Genomic DNA, 19,651 nt, shown 5'->3' with positions numbered 1-19,651 from the left:
ACTTTCAGTCAGCTGAAGTATCTATTCTCTCAACGTATCATGAAGACTTCAGTTTGTTTCCACTGTATTTTATTTTCATCCTTGTCAGCGTCAGTGTGATCTGTTTCATGTATTTATTCGTCTACCTCATGGGGCAAGGACTTGATGTTGTATGTCAATGATTATTACCTGGGGTGATTTCTGATGTTAGGTCACAAGTCTAAAATCAACATACCAACTAATTATCTATAGATACATGTATATACATTTAGCTATTTTTCGTAAGGTGATTTCTGATCTGTTACTTTTCCTGATGTAATATTTAGAACCTTGCAGCTTTTTGATAAATGTTTAGACCTGGAGTATCAAAACAATTATCCTTCTTTTTTTTTTTCCTAATGAAAGGCACATCAAGAGCAAGTCTGTGTGCTTTGCAGTCTATGCTCTTAAGCTTAACTCACTCAGTATGGCCAGTCCTACACAGACCCCTCGGATGTCCAGTGGGTGTCTGAATGACCCAACCTTTAGCTTCCGTCATCAGAATTGTGGTATTCTTTGTCAACATTCACCTCTTCAGTATAAGAGCCTTCCGCTTGCAATATTTTGATGATGATAATTGGGCTGAAACGCTGTTAACGTCGTCTCTTTTGCCGTTCGTATGGAAAGAGTTAAGCTTCTCCAGCAAATGATTTTTTTTTTTTTTTTTTGTTTGTATAGATTGTGCTTCATGTGCTTGCTTCTCTGCTTCTCCAGGCAACTGTCTGTCTTTATTTAAGATCTATGTCAAAACGCTCGACTAACAAACCCATGCCTACAAACCTACACAACAAAATCCATTCACCAAAGAACAACAAAAACAAGTAGAACAACAACAACAGCAACCAACATGTGCCAACATAGTGAGTGCAAATCTGCTTTCCTCCAACATGAATACACAAACTTTCCAAATCCATGTGCATGAGCGTGTCATGTGCATGCGCACACATGCACACACACACGCACACACACACACAAATGCACCCATACACACATTTTGCAAGAAAAATAGACTATGTTATCACATGTGTATACATCATGTGAACATAACTGATACATCTCTGCTTATTATTGTTTCAAACATTTTCTGAGCATACTAAGACGGTGCTTGCTGCAACACCGTTACAGTCAGTCAATACGCAATTTGAAACAGCAGAGCATGAACAGGTGAGGAGGAATTCTGTCATGTTAGCGCCATCCTCCAGTCACCTTCAGCCTTGCTCTTCAAGGCATCAAGCCCCCACCCCCCAAAGAGGTGACAGTTCTCCCTCAGGCCACATCTCAACAGCCCACTCCGACTGGACAGCTGAGTAAGAGGCTTTGATAAAACTATGCATACAGGCATAACAGAAGCAATGAAAACTTCCAATTTACATCAACAAAGCTTTGCCAGTCCACTGTTCTAATTCATGCAGAAAAAAAAACAAAAAAAAAATGAAAAGCTAAAACACCTGTGAACTGACTACTCGCTGCTCTGTGGGATTTTCTACACAATTTACATATATCAAAAAAAACCCAGAAAATTATAAACTGTCAACATCCAGTCCAACCAAAGGCATCGGGTGCAGTGAGGAAACACACACTGATATCGGTACCTTGTGCAACTCACAGATTCACAAGGACAGAAAACTTTGGGGTTTGTTTGGGGTTTTTTGGTTGGTTGTTTTTTTTCCTTTACATGTCTACTTTTTATATCATGTTGCTTATTGATCCTTTCTGAGCGTCAAGAAATCTAGAAAGGATTAAGTATCTGGTGGCAGTTTTGCTTACTTCATTGGAACACACACACACACACACACCTGAAATCACACACACACACACACACACACACACACACACCCTCCTCCTCCTACAAACAGTGGTGCTGCCACAGAAGTAATATGTCAGATGGCATCACCCCCCCCCCCACCCCCCCATCCCACTCAGAGGACCAGTGGGCCACACACCCACCCACCAGATCCTCACTAACACCAACATCCAGTGAACCAACAGAAGGCAGAAAACCAGTCAGGGAACTGTCAGCGACAGGGGAACCGAACACAGGGCATGCAGGGAGACACTACGCAACGCAACCCGCTAACAGTCCACCCTGCCGCCTCTTCTGACAGCAGCAGGCCTGACAATGGGTGCACTGTCTGCAAAGACACCGGACAGACAGAGCAGAGAGGCCATCTACCATTCCACACACGGGGTCTGGCTGGTGGTGCTAACAGCCAACGGGGGAGAGAACAAAAAAATCACAGGATTAATAAAACAGCTACGCAGAGGGGGAAGGAGGAAAGTGAGAAAAGTCAGAGACAGGACAGAGAGGTAGAAAGTCACTGACCAGCTGTAATGAAAAACTGAAGGCTGAGAAGGATCATGCCAAGCAAACTGTATTCATCCACTTTTTTGACTCACTTGTGTAAACAAAGTGAGTCTATGTTTTAACCCGGTGTTCGGTTGTCTGTGTGTGTGTGTGTCTGTGTGTCCATGGTAAACTTTAACATTGACATTTTCTTTGCAACTACTTTGTCAGTTGACACCAAATTTGGCATAAAAATAGGAAAAATTCAGTTCTTTCCAGTCATCTTGTTTAAAACAATATTGCGCCTCTGGGATGGGCACAAAAAAATAAAGAATGAAGCCTAATTATATGCAAACTGCATTTACTGTTATATTTATATTTTTTGTTTTCTCTAAACTTGGCACTTTGATCTGATATTCTGACCCAACAGCTGGAGCAGTCATTATTGTCATTTTTTGTTCAAACAGGAACTTCTTTTGGTAAGCATGGAAGTTTTATTTATTTTGCAAACGTTTTGGTGCAGATAGTAAAAAAGGGAAATTACTCTGTAATGCTAGGGGAGTTAATTTGCTTTAAACTGATCTTTCTCATCTTAAACATTACATTTTGAAATTATACTCAATACATAAAAAGCTTGGATTTTTTTTTTTAAAGTGTATCACAAGTGAGTCTTGAAGGCCTTGCCTCTCTTGTTTTTGTTTTTTTTCCTCCCCCACACAAGACTGTCTCTGAATGATTTCTCCAACATTTAGGTTTTCTGCCTGCATCAGCTGACCAAAATTAGTTTCCTAACATATAAAGGAAGAAAAAAAATCTTCTTAACCATTCTATTCTGTATGTGTTTAATGTTTTGTTTTGTTTTGTTTCTGCACTGGAGCCAACAGACAACTTTCTGTACATTTATGAAATGTTGTATCTTATCTTTCACTTATTCACAACTTTCTCCAGAGTCCATCTGGAAAGTAATCCTACTGCTCACCACTGGCAGAAAGACCATACGACTTCTTTCCTGCCAACCATTATCAGCCAGCAGTTGACAGGATATATGAGAAACTGTTCCCAACAGTTGTCAGCCAGTGATTGATCACCTTTTACAGATCCAGTGTTAACACCCACCTGTAATTTACACCCAACATGTAACACCTACCCAGTCACTGTCCTATACCACCCACCTACCCAGTCAAACACTGTCCTATACCACCCACCTACCCAGTCACTGTCCTATACCACCCACCTACCCAGTCACAGTCCTATACCACCCACCTACCCAGTCACTGTCCTACACCACCCACCTACCCAGTCACTGTCCTGTACCACCCACCTACCCTACCCAAACACTGTCCTATACCACCCACCTACCCAGTCACTGTCCTATACCACCCACCTACCCAGTCACAGTCCTATACCATCCACCTACCCAGTCACAGTCCTATACCACCCACCTACCCAGTCACTGTCCTACACCACCCACCTACCCAGTCACTGTCCTGTACCACCCACCTACCCTACCCAAACACTGTCCTATACCACCCACCTACCCAGTCACTGTCCTATACCACCCACCTACCCAGTCACAGTCCTATACCACCCACCTACCCAGTCACTGTCCTGTACCACCCACCTACCCAGTCACAGTCCTATACCACCCACCTACCCAGTCACTGTCCTATACCACCCACCTACCCAGTCACTGTCCTGTACCACCCACCTACCCAGTCACTGTCCTATACCACCCACCTACCCAGTCACTGTCCTATACCACCCACCTACCCAGTCACAGTCCTATACCACCCACCTACCCAGTCACTGTCCTACACCACCCACCTACCCAGTCAAACACTGTCCTATACCACCCACCTACCCAGTCACTGTCCTATACCACCCACCTACCCAGTCACTGTCCTATACCACCCACCTACCCAGTCACTGTCCTATACCACCCACCTACCCAGTCACTGTCCTATACCACCCACCTACCCAGTCAAACACTGTCCTATACCACCCACCTACCCAGTCAAACACTGTCCTATACCACCCACCTACCCAGTCACTGTCCTATACCACCCACCTACCCAGTCACTGTCCTATACCACCCACCTACCCAGTCACTGTCCTATACCACCCACCTACCCAGTCAAACACTGTCCTATACCACCCACCTACCCAGTCACTGTCCTATACCACCCACCTACCCAGTCACTGTCCTGTACCACCCACCTACCCAGTCACAGTCCTATACCATCCACCTACCCAGTCACTGTCCTATACCACCCACCTACCCAGTCAAACACTGTCCTATACCACCCACCTACCCAGTCACTGTCCTATACCACCCACCTACCCAGTCAAACACTGTCCTATACCACCCACCTACCCAGTCAAACACTGTCCTATACCACCCACCTACCCAGTCAAACACTGTCCTATACCACCCACCTACCCAGTCAAACACTGTCCTATACCACCCACCTACCCAGTCACTGTCCTATACCACCCACCTACCCAGTCACTGTCCTATACCACCCACCTACCCAGCCAAACACTGTCCTATACCACCCATCTACCCAGTCACTGTCATATACCACCCACCTACCCAGTCAAACACTGTCCTATACCACCCACCTACCCAGTCACTGTCCTATACCACCCACCTACCCAGTCACTGTCCTATACCACCCACCTACCCAGCCAAACACTGTCCTATACCACCCACCTACCCAGTCACTGTCCTGTACCACCCACCTACCCAGTCAAACACTGTCCTATACCACCCACCTACCCAGTCACTGTCCTATACCACCCACCTACCCAGTCAAACACTGTCCTATACCACCCACCTACCCAGTCACTGTCCTGTACCACCCACCTACCCAGTCAAACACTGTCCTATACCACCCACCTACCCAGTCACTGTCCTATACCACCCACCTACCCAGTCACTGTCCTATACCACCCACCTACCCAGTCACTGTCCTATACCACCCACCTACCCAGTCACTGTCCTGTACCACCCACCTACCCAGTCAAACACTGTCCTATACCACCCACCTACCCAGTCAAACACTGTCCTATACCACCCACCTACCAAGTCAAACACTGTCCTATACCACCCACCTACCCAGTCAAACACTGTCCTATACCACCCACCTACCCAGTCACTGTCCTATACCACCCACCTACCCAGTCAAACACTGTCCTATACCACCCACCTACCCAGTCACTGTCCTATACCACCCACCTACCCTATCAAACACTGTCCTATACCACCCACCTACCCAGTCAAACACTGTCCTATACCACCCACCTACCCAGTCAAACACTGTCCTATACCACCCACCTACCCAGTCACTGTCCTATACCACCCACCTACCCAGTCAAACACTGTCCTATACCACCCACCTACCCAGTCACTGTCCTATACCACCCACCTACCCAAACACTGTCCTATACCACCCACCTACCCAGTCACTGTCCTATACCACCCACCTACCCAGTCAAACACTGTCCTATACCACCCACCTACCCAATCAAACACTGTCCTATACCACCCACCTACCCAGTCAAACACTGTCCTACACCACCCACCTACCCAGTCAAACACTGTCCTATACCACCCACCTACCCAGTCAAACACTGTCCTATACCACCCACCTACCAAGTCAAACACTGTCCTATACCACCCACCTACCCAGTCAAACACTGTCCTATACCACCCACCTACCCAGTCACTGTCCTATACCACCCACCTACCCAGTCAAACACTGTCCTATACCACCCACCTACCCAGTCACTGTCCTATACCACCCACCTACCCAGTCAAACACTGTCCTATACCACCCACCTACCCAGTCACTGTCCTATACCACCCACCTACCCAGTCACTGTCCTATACCACCCACCTACCCAGTCAAACACTGTCCTATACCACCCACCTACCCAGTCAAACACTGTCCTATACCACCCACCTACCCAGTCACTGTCCTATACCACCCACCTACCCAGACACTGTCCTATACCACCCACCTACCCTATCAAACACTGTCCTATACCACCCACCTACCCAGTCAAACACTGTCCTATACCACCCACCTACCCAGTCAAACACTGTCCTATACCACCCACCTACCCAGTCACTGTCCTATACCACCCACCTACCCAGACACTGTCCTATACCACCCACCTACCCAGTCAAACACTGTCCTATACCACCCACCTACCCAGTCAAACACTGTCCTATACCACCCACCTACCCAGTCAAACACTGTCCTATACCACCCACCTACCCAGTCACTGTCCTATACCACCCACCTACCCAGTCACTGTCCTATACCACCCACCTACCCAGTCAAACACTGTCCTATACCACCCATCTACCCAGTCACTGTCATATACCACCCACCTACCCAGTCAAACACTGTCCTATACCACCCACCTACCCAGTCAAACACTGTCCTATACCACACACACACCACATCATGTACTCAACTGACGAACCAACGTTTGTCCAACATGACACTCTATACCGCGAATGCAACACGCTGACAAAGAATCCTCCAACGTCACACCTGCACCAAGAACATGACATACTGACTAATGAGAGATGCAAAACCTACCGTGACTCGTGCACGAACGCATGATGCCTACTGACTTTACCATGCAGTTAAAAAAATAAAAACCAACCAAATCAAACAAAAACAAACAAAAACGAACAACAACAAAAAAAACCCACACCTTAAATTTGCTGGATATTTGGACTGCCGTGGTGTTATTTTGTTATTGTTGAATTACACAATTTTCATATTTGTCATTCAAGAACACAACTGTGGGAGGACTAATGCTGATAATGAGCCAGACCAGAATACCTTGTGTCTTAATCTGTGTGTGAGGATGAGCTATATTTTCTTCTTTTTTTTAAATTTTTTTTTATTTTTTTTTTTACATCTTTAAAAATGTTTGTTTCAACTGGAATTGCCTCATGAGCTGTTTTCTTTACAGTGCTGGTCAAAACAATGAAGTCTCTAAGTCAATCATTGTGGGCATGCTTAGATAATTTCAGAGAAATGACGATGATAATTTGGGATCTATGTGTAATTGTGCTTTGTAAAGTGTGCACAGATGGTGCATTGCAAAGAGTGCACAGCTATGAAACACTGAACTGCTGATTGTGACCCCTGACCAAGTTCGGTCGTAACTTTAAACGTAAGTTGAACAGCATTCTGGAAGCAACTCTGCCTGCTACCTGGCTCCTTTTTGATCTGATACAACTGTTTTCCTGGAGTGGGTGCCTTTAAATTTGGGACAGGAAGGGGTGGGGGGGATTCAAAACAGTCATTCTTGCTTTTTTTTTCTTTTCTTTGGTGTGTGTGTGTGTGTGTGTGTGTGTGTGTGTGTGTGTGTGTGTTTTCAAATGATGTTTATCAAAATTTATTTTATTTTTGCTTTCTGCGATAGCTGTGCATTGCAGTCTGACAGTCAGGCCTAAGGCGGAATGAATCACCCGACAGAGCAGTTAGGAACCTCTCGCCCAACATACACACCAAAACATACTGCCCCAAAAGCATGCCTACATGTATACACAACCGTAAATACACAGCAATCTGCTGCACGTACACTGCATACTGTCTTCCCTCTCCCCAAGCCTACACAGGCAGGTGTGAGTAAGCCCCTTCCACCCCTTTCCAGCACCACCCCCCCGTGCTAAGCCTTCAGCGCTGCTCAGAACACACAGGCCCCATCCCAGCCGTACTCTGGCACACGCCAGCCCCAAATTTGAAGCCAAGCAACAAGGAGCAAAGAAGGGAGAGAGAGGGGGGGGAGAGAGAAGAAAGAGAGAAGGAGAGAGAGAGGGGGAGTGAGAGAGGGAGAGAGAGAGGGAGGCAGACACGTCTAAGGAAGGGCCACAATCAGGCAGTGATGCAGGCACAGCTAAGTTAGCTCTACGACAGGTCAGAAACCAAAACCGACAGACACACACACACACAGACTGGCAGGAAATAGCTCACCCCTTGCACCGTTCGGCCACACAACTGCTCAAAATTATACACCTTCAGGACAGACAAGAGAAAAAAAGACACGGCCACCGTTAGACACAGGACTCTGCGCCGACACCACCACCACCATCCCACCCAACAACGTCCCTAACAGACAAGTCGACACACACACACACACACACAACAGGTGTTGACAGTCACATGACCACAAGCACAGTCACACACACACAAGAGGTACTGGACATGACTTGTGCAGTGCAGCCAGAAACAGCAAAACACCAACCAGACAATAAACTGATAATGCACAGGCAATGACACACCTGCAGGTACACTGGAAAGCGAGAGAGCAGCATGTGAAACTAAAACGACTCCATGGGAACACCTGACCAGACAATGATGCACATGGTTATGGAACACCTGAGCGGAAAATAATATATATGTCCATGATACACCTCACAATGATACACCTGTCAATGAATGCAATGACACAACTGACAATGATACACCTCACAATGACACAACTGACAATGACACAACTGACTATGACACAACTGACCAGATTATGATACACCTGACAAGATAATGATATGCATGACCAGATGATGACAAACCTTACAAAAATAAAACTGACAATGATAGACCTGGCAATGATACACCTGACAATGAATGATACACCTGACAATGACACACCTGACCATGACACACCTTACAATGATATAATGATACACCTGACAATGACACACCTGACCATGACACACCTTACAATGATATAATGATACACCTCACAATGACACACCTGACAATGACACACCTTACAATGATACAATGATACACCTCACAATGACACACCTGAACATGACACACCTTACAATGATATAATGATACACCTGACCATGACACACCTGACCATGACACACCTTACAATGATATAATGATACACCTCACAATGACACACCTGACAATGATATAATGATACACCTGACCATGACACACCTTACAATGATATAATGATACCTGACACCTCACAATGACACCCTGACAATGATATAATGATACACCTGACCATGACACACCTTACAATGATATAATGATACACCTGACCATGACACACCTTACAATGATATAATGATACACCTGACCATGACACACCTTACAATGATATAATGATACACCTGACCATGACACACCTTACAATGATACAATGATACACCTGACAATGACACACCTGACCATGATACAGTGGAAACGATACACTTAACAATACTGCACCTCAACAGATAATAAACCATGGCAGAAACATCTGCTGACACACCCTGGAGAGAGAAACAACGAACACACTCCCCAAAACAATGAACGTGCATGCACACTTGAACACACACAAATACATGTATGCACATCCACACAATCACCCACCCACCCATGTGCACACTTCAACATGCACACACACACAACAACAACAATAATGCAAACACAACACATACACACGCACAACACACAACCACACACACACACACACACACACAACAACAACAACAATAATGCAAACACAACACATACACATGCACAACACACAACCACACACACACAACAACAACAACGACAACAATGCAAACACAACACATACACACGGACAACACACAACCACACACACACACAACAACAACAATGCAAACACAACACATACACATGGACAACACACAACGACACACATACACACATAACACATCCACCACTCACAAATCAACACAAAATACAAAAGAAGCAGCAAAAAATACAAACGGATGGCAATGTGTGACACACAGTTCACTGACTGACCCAACACCAAAACAGCATGACCCACTGACCATGTCCACAACAGCCCCTGTACCCAGCCATTCTATCCTGCCTCACTGTCTGTTTGCTTTTCTGACTGCTTTTCTTTCTTTCCTTTTTTTTTTTTTCCTTCTCTCCCCAGGTCAGTAGGCATTCACTCTCACAGGGAAAAGGGGCGTACAAACGTGGGGGTTGGGGTTGGGGGTGTAAAACTTACAGGTCAGGGGTTGTGAAAAGCAACTGATGCAGAGGTACAGATTCTCACAGATGTGGTCAAACAACAACAACAACAACAACAACAACCAACAAACAAAAAATTCCATACCTTTTTTTCCAAACATTTTCCAGACGGTAAATGTTCCACACCAAACACAAAGCCATACTTAATCCAAATACTTTCTGCTACACCACTGACATAAGAGATCCCTTTATCAATGTTCACTTTTTTGTCTTTTTGAATTGTTTGGGGTTTTGGGGGGTTTTTGTTTGTTTTTTTTGTGTGTATTTATAAAGCTCTTTGTTGAGTGGCAAAGGTAAAGGATTTTTTTTTCTAATCAAAATTCCAAGGCTTTTCTGACCCTGAAGAGCAAAGCATATTTTTCCAAGACTTTCCCAGCTCTGTAAATGGTTAACTCTCATTTCCCCAAGACTTTTCCAGCTCTGTAAATGGTTAACTCTCATTTTCCCAAGACTTTTCCAGCTCTGTAAATGGTAAACTCTCATTTTCCCCAAGACTTTTCTAGCTCTGTAAATGGTAAACTCTCATTTTCCCAAGACTTTTCCAGCTCTGTAAATGGTAAACTCTCATTTTCCCAAGACTTTTCCAGGCTTCCATGACCCTGTACAAACTCTGGCAGAACAGAGGAAGAGGAATCTGTGAACCCTCAAGTGAAGGGATGTGCCATAAAGCAGGTGGAAAAAAGCAGAAGTGTTCAGTGTTTTGTGTATCTGTATACCTGGTTGTACGTCACACCCAGTCCAGGACCTTGGAGCTGAGGGATGTCTACGTGACCAGTCAATGGACATCCAGCTGGTGTGTGTGTGTGTGTGTGTGTGTGTGTGTGTGTGTGTGCTGTGCATGTTTGTACTGTGTGTGCGTCGGTGCAGCACGCACATGCGCATGCATTTTTATGTGACATTTTCCCTCGTGATCTTGCTTTGTTTCACGGAGACCCCGTGCTGACTTCCAACGTCAGAAAAGCAAAAACACTTCCAACTGTCACAGACAAAGTTCAAAACAACCTCGTCTCGTGTTCTGACGTCCACATGACGAGAATCCTTCCCACAGCTACACATAAAAACCTCCCTGCCACAAGCCCCCCCAACTCAAACGTAAACAAACATCAATCTTTTCACATACATACACAAAAAAACAACAACATACAAGCCTTGCCTGGCACAGTATCAGGAGTGGTTTTAGGGAAATAATAAAGAAAGAGTGATGGTAAGTGGTCATGATAATAATGCTAGCTCAATGGAGTACCTGCTAATAATGTTACAGGTTGCATTGTATTACTCATTTGTCAACAGCTTTAACTGTGAAATTCGGACTGCTCTCCCCAGGAAGAGTGTGTCACTGAGACAGAGCACCTACCACGTTTTTCTGTACTTTTTCCTACCTGCAAAAGTATCTGCTTTCCCATCAAAGCGGATTTTTCTACAGAATTTACCAGAGACAACCCCACTGTTGCCTGCCGTAGGTTCTTTTATGTGCACTAAATTCACGCTGCAAAGAGGATCTGGATTTATCATCACATTCGAATGACTAGCGTCCAGACCACCACTCAAGGTCTAGTGGAGAGGGGATAAAATACTGGCAATAGTGGGGGGGTTTGAACCAGTGTGGTCAGATTCTTTCGCTTCCCAGGGTGGACACGTTACCTCTAGGCCATCACTGCACTCCTGTCGGCTAACAGAAAAGCTGTATGGACGAGAGTGCAGAGACGAACAACACACAAGGATTTCCGATGACTACTACACAGTGGAATACTACACTGCAGTGCGTAGTACACACTGCTGACATGACCTTGGTTCCCATCATTTTCTTTTGCTCCCTCCCCCCACACCCCCAAACTTTGTTTTCATCCTTGCAAAAGAGATTATTCTATGTCAAGAAATTTTGCTGGATGCAGTACTGATCATTTTCCAAAATGACAATTGAACGCTAGTTGTTTTTTTTCTTGTCTTTTTGGTTTGTTTGTTGATTTTTATTTGTTTTGGTTTTTTTAAATACCACCAAGCAATCCAAAAGGTTGCATACTCTGTCCTGTTTTCCAACAGAAAAAATACTATTACTGCTATACATTTAGAGTCATGGCTGTGATTTTGATCATTCTTAAAAAAGAAGAAAAAAAAAAGGTTTGTATTTTTTTTGGCAATATGATAAATTTTTCATGTCAAAAACATGAAAAAAAAGGTTTCATTTGTCAAAGACAGAAATCACCCACATCCTTACAGTTCTTGCAAAATGAAAGCAGACAAAACAGCTGTGTTACAAAGACACACACACACTCTGATACACACACATACACACACACTGATACACACACACACACACACACACACACTGATACACACACACACACACACACACACACTGATACACACACACACACACACACACACTGATACACACACACACACACACATTCTAATATTACATTTAGTGAAATGATGTAAAATCGATGAGCAACAATGAATAAATACATACACACACACACACACATATTCGTCTATTATCACTTTATGTGAAAAGAAGTAAAATTGAGGAACAACACACACACACACACACACACACACACACACACACAGTGTCAGACCTGCCAGTACTTGGCACAGACGATCAGCACTGTTAACACACACACACACACACACAGTGACAGACCTGCCAGTACTTGGCACAGACGATCAGCACTGTTAACACACACACACACACACACACACACACAGTGACAGACCTGCCAGTACTTGGCACAGACGATCAGCACTGTTCGCTGGTTGAAGGGACAGCAGGTCAAGGTCTGTGCATTCAGGCAACGGATCTGTTTGCTCTCATCCTCCATCTTCACCTGCTCCCATCACATCAAATCAAATCAATTAGTGTTTAAAAAAAAAAAAAAAATTTTTTAAGCTTTGTTCTTCTTCTTCTTCTGTGAAAATACCATTGCTAATTATTACCATGTTTGTGTAATATGCAACTTGTCACAGGAAAATTGTCATGGTGATGATGTTGAAGAGAAAATATAACCTTTTTTTTTTGTTTTTTGTTTTGTTTTTGTTTGTTTTTTTTCCTTTGTTTTTCTTCTGTGAAAATACCCTTGCTAACTATTACCATGGTCATGATGTTGAAGAGAAAATATAAACTTCATTGCAAGGGAAAAAAAAAAAGAAAAAAAAAAGGGAAAAAATCAATTAGTGTTGCTTAAAGCCCACCCACATGCAAAGGGCTGAATACCTGTCCATTCTAAAAGTACTGGAGGACAACATGAAACTTAAAGACGGTCGATTAACCCTTTCACCGCCATGGTCGCATTTCGGCACCAGCTAGGTAAAGCACCCATGTCACTGAAATGCAACCAGATGATGGGCCATTTGTGCATTAACCTAATGCTCTTAATTTTTTAGTGGTAGGATTGGCCTTTTTTTCTACACATCACAGGGGAATCCCCAGCTATTCTTAGACACCATCTTTTCTGTGGTTCCTGCACAAGGTTAATTTGCACTCTAAACTGACTGGCGGTGAAAGGGTTAAAACAATGTTAAGGGGGGACAAGGCACTGCAAAAGAGACCAAAATGATGATTTTTCATGATTTGGGTTTTTGATGGATTTTGATTCTTGAACATCTCTTCTATCACATGCATAAGTTTTTCCACTGTAAAGATGTCTTTAACAATGAAATAACTGCCAATAAAGATTGCTTGCTGAATCACGAAAGTGTTTATTAATAATTTTTTGTTCAATTTTGACGCATGTCGTCAAGTTTCTGGCCTTGACAACATACCTTGGACTTGCTCAATGATGAGTAAACCTACAACCATGAGACTTTGCATGATTGTTTTATGACATGTTATTGAAGTTTTGTCATAAGTATGTATGAAAATATTCTCTGAGTTTTAATTCATAGCAGTTCCAATCTTTTTACCCATTGTAAATTTTGAGGATTTCGCAATACCCAAAATTTCAAAAAATCATAAAAAGTACAATAATTGAAGAATCGACACAATCTCACGTGAAAATGAAGATAATGTCGTTGTGTATCAAGTCCACACAACAAAAAGTGTCTGCATGCACCACATGGACCACAAACCCGATTTCTTTGATACACTGTTTGGCGGCCATTTTGATTTGTTTCCATAGCAACGGGTATTCACAGAAATTTAAGAACACCTTTTTTGTGATCCACAAGTGATGATACACCTAGCAGACAAAAAAAAATGAGATAAAGTCGGAGAGAAAAAAAAGTCGTTATTTGACCAAGGGGCTGAATATCTACCTATTCTTAAAAGCACTGGAAGGTGACATGAAACAATATCAAACAGTCGATTAAAACAACCTTAAAAAGACCAATGTAACCAAATATCAGAGAGCCGGGTTGCATGGCATGATCTGTGCAGTGCTAAGTGTACTCAGAGTAAAGAATGTTCCTCAGAACAAGGAACTGACCACAGTGTGGAGCGGGGAACGCTCTCAACGATAGGCAAACTTTGTTCATGCCACCCACCACTGCACACCAGTTACCTCCTCTTCCGATGGTCGTACTTGGGCATGACCATGATTCAAAAAGACCAGTCCAGGTAAAATTCAAATCCAGTTTGAAAAATTGAAAACAGCATAGCACAGAACATCACACCCATGTATGTTTCAGTCTGAGTAAACTTGAAATCAAGTTAAAAACACTGATTTCCATCAAGAACTAAAATAGAGTGTCTAGGGAACATTCAGACTTCTCCTGGTCAGCACAACACAAACACCACACACATCTTGAGAACACCCACACACATATGCATTCTCACACAAGTGCACACTCACACACACATGCATTCTCACACAAGTGCACACTCACACACACATGCATTCTCACACAAGTGCACACTCACACACACATGCATTCTCACACAAGTGCACACTCACACACACATGCATCCTCACACAAGTGCACACTCACACACACATACATTCTCACACAAGTGCACACTCACACACACATGCATCCTCACACAAGTGCACACTCACACACATGCATTCTCACACAAGTGCACACTCACACACACATGCATTCTCACACAAGAGCACACTCACACACACATGCATCCTCACACAAGCACACACCCCCACTCGCATGCATTATCACACAGCGCGCACCCACAAGCATACATACTCACACAAGCGCACATACACACACATGTATGCATTTCACACAAGCCCACAACCCCACATACATGCATTCTCACAAAAGAACACACCTTCCTCATGTATGCATACTCACACAAGCACACACATACACACGTTTGCATATTCACATAAGCGCACATCCAGACTCGCATGCATGCTCACATAAGCACATGCCCACACACACACACACACACACACGCACGCACACATACAAATATATGATATACCTACCAGCTGCTGCAGTTTATAAATAGTTTATAAACGCATCTTATGCTGCCTACTTTACCCTTGTTTAAGCAGCAGTGCATATTTATGTACCTTCCACTTCACATGTAAAAAAAAAGTGAGGCAGCTTACCTTGGACTCATTGCCCACGATGGTCCACACCTTGACAGTGCCTGAGTTTGAAATGGCCAGGATGACGTCATCTGCACACACACACACACAATGAGACACACACACACACATGCACACATCACATACACAGACACACACACACACAATGAGACACACACACACACATGCACACATCACACACACACAATGAAACACACACACACACATGCACACATCACACACACAATGAGACACACACACACATGCACACATCACACACACAGAGGCAAACACACATCCGCACATGCACACCTCACACACACACACACACACACATGCACACACACACATACAAAGGCAAACACACACACACACATGCACACAACACACACACACACACATGCACACACAGAGGCAAGCACACATACGCACATGCACACACACACATACAAATTCATTGTTGCACATATGTACACACACACACCCCCTCACACACCCTCACACTCTCTCTCTCTCTCTTACACACATACACACACACACACACTCACAACCCCCACCTCCCCACCCACCCCAATCCCCCCACCCCCCGACCCCCCTACTGACACACGCACCCTGTCTGTTAGGGGGCAGGATGTGGCAGCAGGCACTGATCCAGTCGGGGCTGACTTGGGAGCACAGCGTGTGGATGATCTCAAAGCTGTGGGGGTCCAGTATCAGCACCTCGGGGTAATAGCCGTTACACAGCAACCGCATGGCGTTGCTCGACCGTGAGTGGAAGTCCTGTTACAACAGATAACGGTCGTTACACAGCAACCGCATGGCGTTGCTCGACCGTGAGTGGAAGTCCTGTTACAACATATAACGGTCGTTACACAGCAACCGCATGGCGTTGCTCGACTGTGAGTGGAAGTCCTGTTACAACAGATAATGGTCGTTACACAGCAACCGCATGGCGTTGCTCGACTGTGAGTGGAAGTCCTGTTACAACAGATAATGGTCGTTACACAGCAACCGCATGGCGTTGCTCGACCGTGAGTGGAAGTCCTGTTACAACAGATAATGGTCGTTACACAGCAACCGCATGGCGTTGCTCGACTGTGAGTGGAAGTCCTGTTACAACAGATAACGGTCGTTACACAGCAACCGCATGGCGTTGCTCGACCGTGAGTGGAAGTCCTGTTACAACAGATAATGGTCGTTACACAGCAACCGCATGGCGTTGCTCGACCGTGAGTGGAAGTCCTGTTACAACAGATAACGGTCGTTACACAGCAACCACATCACATTGGTCGACCGTGAGTGGAAGTCCTGTTACAACAGATAACGGCCGTTACATGGCAATCACATCACACTGCTCGACCGTGAGTGAAGTCCTGTTACAACATATAATGGTTGTTACACAGCAACCACATCACATTGGTCGACTGTGAGTGGAAGTCCTGTTACAACAGATAAAGGTCGTTACACAGCAACCACATCACATTGGTCGACCGTGAATGGAAGTCCTGTTACAACAGATAAAGGTCGTTATATAGCAACTGTGTGACATTGCTTGACCATGAGTGGAAGTCCTGTTACAACAGATAAGGGTCGTTACCAGCCACTACTGATATGTGACGGAGCATACATTCAGGTGTGAATGAGGCAGTTTTGTCTGAGTGCAGTCGTCCTCCAAAAGCAAGGTAGGGATCAATTTATGAAAATGAATACATATACGTGCAATGGGATTATAAACTTCCAATAACTCAAGTGATAGTGTGAGGAATATGCCAATGACATGACAAGAGGTCGAGTCACGAGAATAGCCATATGAAGAGCACAGGAACAGGAGTCATGATGGCTGCCGGAAAAAGAGGGTGCTAGCCAGCGGGACAAAGGGGAGGTTACCTACTTCCGGAAGGTTATCGGCCGTAGTTGCTTTCATTTTCTCCGCACAGGCGGATAGTAGCACAGGACAGGAATGTCAGACCCCTGCCGGAGTCTGCACTAGTTGGGTCACGGTTAAGTATGTGTAATTAAACATCAGTTTATGATAACAAGAAAATGTCAGGAGGTGAGGAAACATGACTGACCGTTAAAAAGACAAGACAGAACATCAGTTTATGATGAAAACAAAATGTCAGGAGGTGAGGAAACATGACTGACCATTAAAAAGACAAGACAGAACATCAGTTTATGATGACAACAAAATGTCAGGGGGTGAGGAAACATGACTGACCGTTATGTCGGTGTGTAAGTAGGACATCTTGGTGTGCTCGATGCACCTCCCGTCGCTTATGTCCCACAGACACATCTCTCTGAAAACACACACGGCCCACTGTGTACACAGCACTGAGGAGGAAGAAGAGGAAGAAGAAGAAGAAGATGAAGAAGAAGAGAAAGGAAGAGAAAGAAGAAGGAAGAAGAAGAAGAAGGAAGGGAAGAGGAGGAGGAAGAAGAAGAGGAGAAGGAAGAAGAAGAAGAAGGGAAGGGAAGAAGAAGAAGAAGAGGAGGAGGAAGAAGGAGGAGGAGGAGGAGGAAGATGAGGAGCAGGAGGAAGAAGAAGAAGAGGAGGAGGAGGAAGATGAGGAGGAGGAGGAGAAGAAGAAGAAGAAGAAGAAGAAGAAGAAGAAGAAGAAGAAGAAGAAGAAAGAAGAAAGAAGAAGAAGAAAGAAGAAGAAGAAAGAAGAAGAAGAAGACTGTTTGACTGAATCTTTAATGGGTAAAGAATTAGGCGCATTAAAGGCCTTTTTACAATTCTGCCCATTTAATGACACAAAACATGAAAATAAAGAACGACACAAAACATAAAAACAAAGAAATAAAATGAAATAAAATCAAACAATAAGAATGATGAATGAGAATAGTGAATGGAATAGTTTATTAAAAGTAACAAAGCAATGAAAAGAACAATTGGTACGTTAGCACGTACATACGTATATGTACATATGTACATGCATACACACACACACACACACACACACATATAAAATAAGCAAACAAAGACATAAGTACACATTCACACCCACACACTCAAACACACACACAAACACTCACTTACTGTTCATTTACTAGCACAATCACACATACATTCAATTTTTCATTTATCATGGCATGGTAGCTAGTGGACTGAGTTCAAGCAAGCATTTGCAAAAGACTGCGAGTAGGTTAATCAAAAGTATCGAACAGAAATATTTTTATGTTAGACGTAAAAAAAAGATATGGCTGGAATCTGACAACATGTCTTTGGCAGCATGTTCCATTCCATGCTTCCATAAAATGTGAGACTCATCTTAAATAAATCAATTTTAGGCTTTGGGACAATGGCTCTGTCTGATTTATGTTGAAACTGGAAACAAAACAATGATTTTAAATATTGTGGGCATGCGTTAAGAACAATCGTATGCATAAGAATCAATGTGTTATACCTAATAAGCAGATGAACAGGTAATATTGGAAGTTCTTTGTACATATTGTGCACAGATCTGCCTGTGGTATTTATGTGACTAATCATCTTAATGGCATGTTTTTGTAAAGAGCATAGTAGCTTTGATGTAGAAAGAGGAATGATAACTAATGTTGTCAACATTGTGACTAGAGTATTGTACTGATGTATCATCAGCAAATAAATCACATATTGCATGTTGAACGGATAAAGGTAGATCATTGATACACAAGGAAAATGAAGAAGAAGAAGAAAAAGAAGAAGAAGAAGATGAAAAACAAAACATATAAATGCCAGCAAACAGAAAGCAAAGCTGGAGCAAGATGCAGGTGAGGGAGGGGTGGCCACAAGGTGTGCCTGCCTTTAAATAAATACACACATGTGAGTGCAGCAT

General features: G+C 43.8%; 1 protein-coding gene across 4 annotated transcripts in view; it reads right to left on the bottom strand.

Annotated features, from left to right (window-relative positions):
- LOC143285989 (WD repeat-containing protein 7-like) overlaps nucleotides 1-19,651 on the bottom strand; it is a 69,248-nt gene that overhangs the window by 47,071 nt on the left and 2,526 nt on the right. For 2 of the 4 annotated variants that reach the window (XM_076593460.1, XM_076593461.1), the window contains exons 4-8: nucleotides 18,052-18,130; nucleotides 16,445-16,613; nucleotides 15,855-15,925; nucleotides 13,062-13,172; nucleotides 8,305-8,346 (exon numbers count right to left, since the gene is read on the bottom strand). In XM_076593460.1, the coding sequence (XP_076449575.1) occupies nucleotides 8,305-8,346; nucleotides 13,062-13,172; nucleotides 15,855-15,925; nucleotides 16,445-16,613; nucleotides 18,052-18,130 (472 nt within the window). The remainder of the gene's footprint in view (nucleotides 1-8,304; nucleotides 8,347-13,061; nucleotides 13,173-15,854; nucleotides 15,926-16,444; nucleotides 16,614-18,051; nucleotides 18,131-19,651) is intronic. The other 2 variants (XM_076593462.1, XM_076593463.1) reach the window with 1 other exon arrangement.

Source organism: Babylonia areolata, chromosome 9, assembly GCF_041734735.1.
Source record: "Babylonia areolata isolate BAREFJ2019XMU chromosome 9, ASM4173473v1, whole genome shotgun sequence".
Lineage (NCBI taxonomy): Eukaryota > Metazoa > Mollusca > Gastropoda > Neogastropoda > Buccinidae > Babylonia > Babylonia areolata.
The sequence above is the reverse complement of the archived record's forward strand: the minus strand, read 5'-3'. Positions and strand labels throughout refer to the sequence as shown.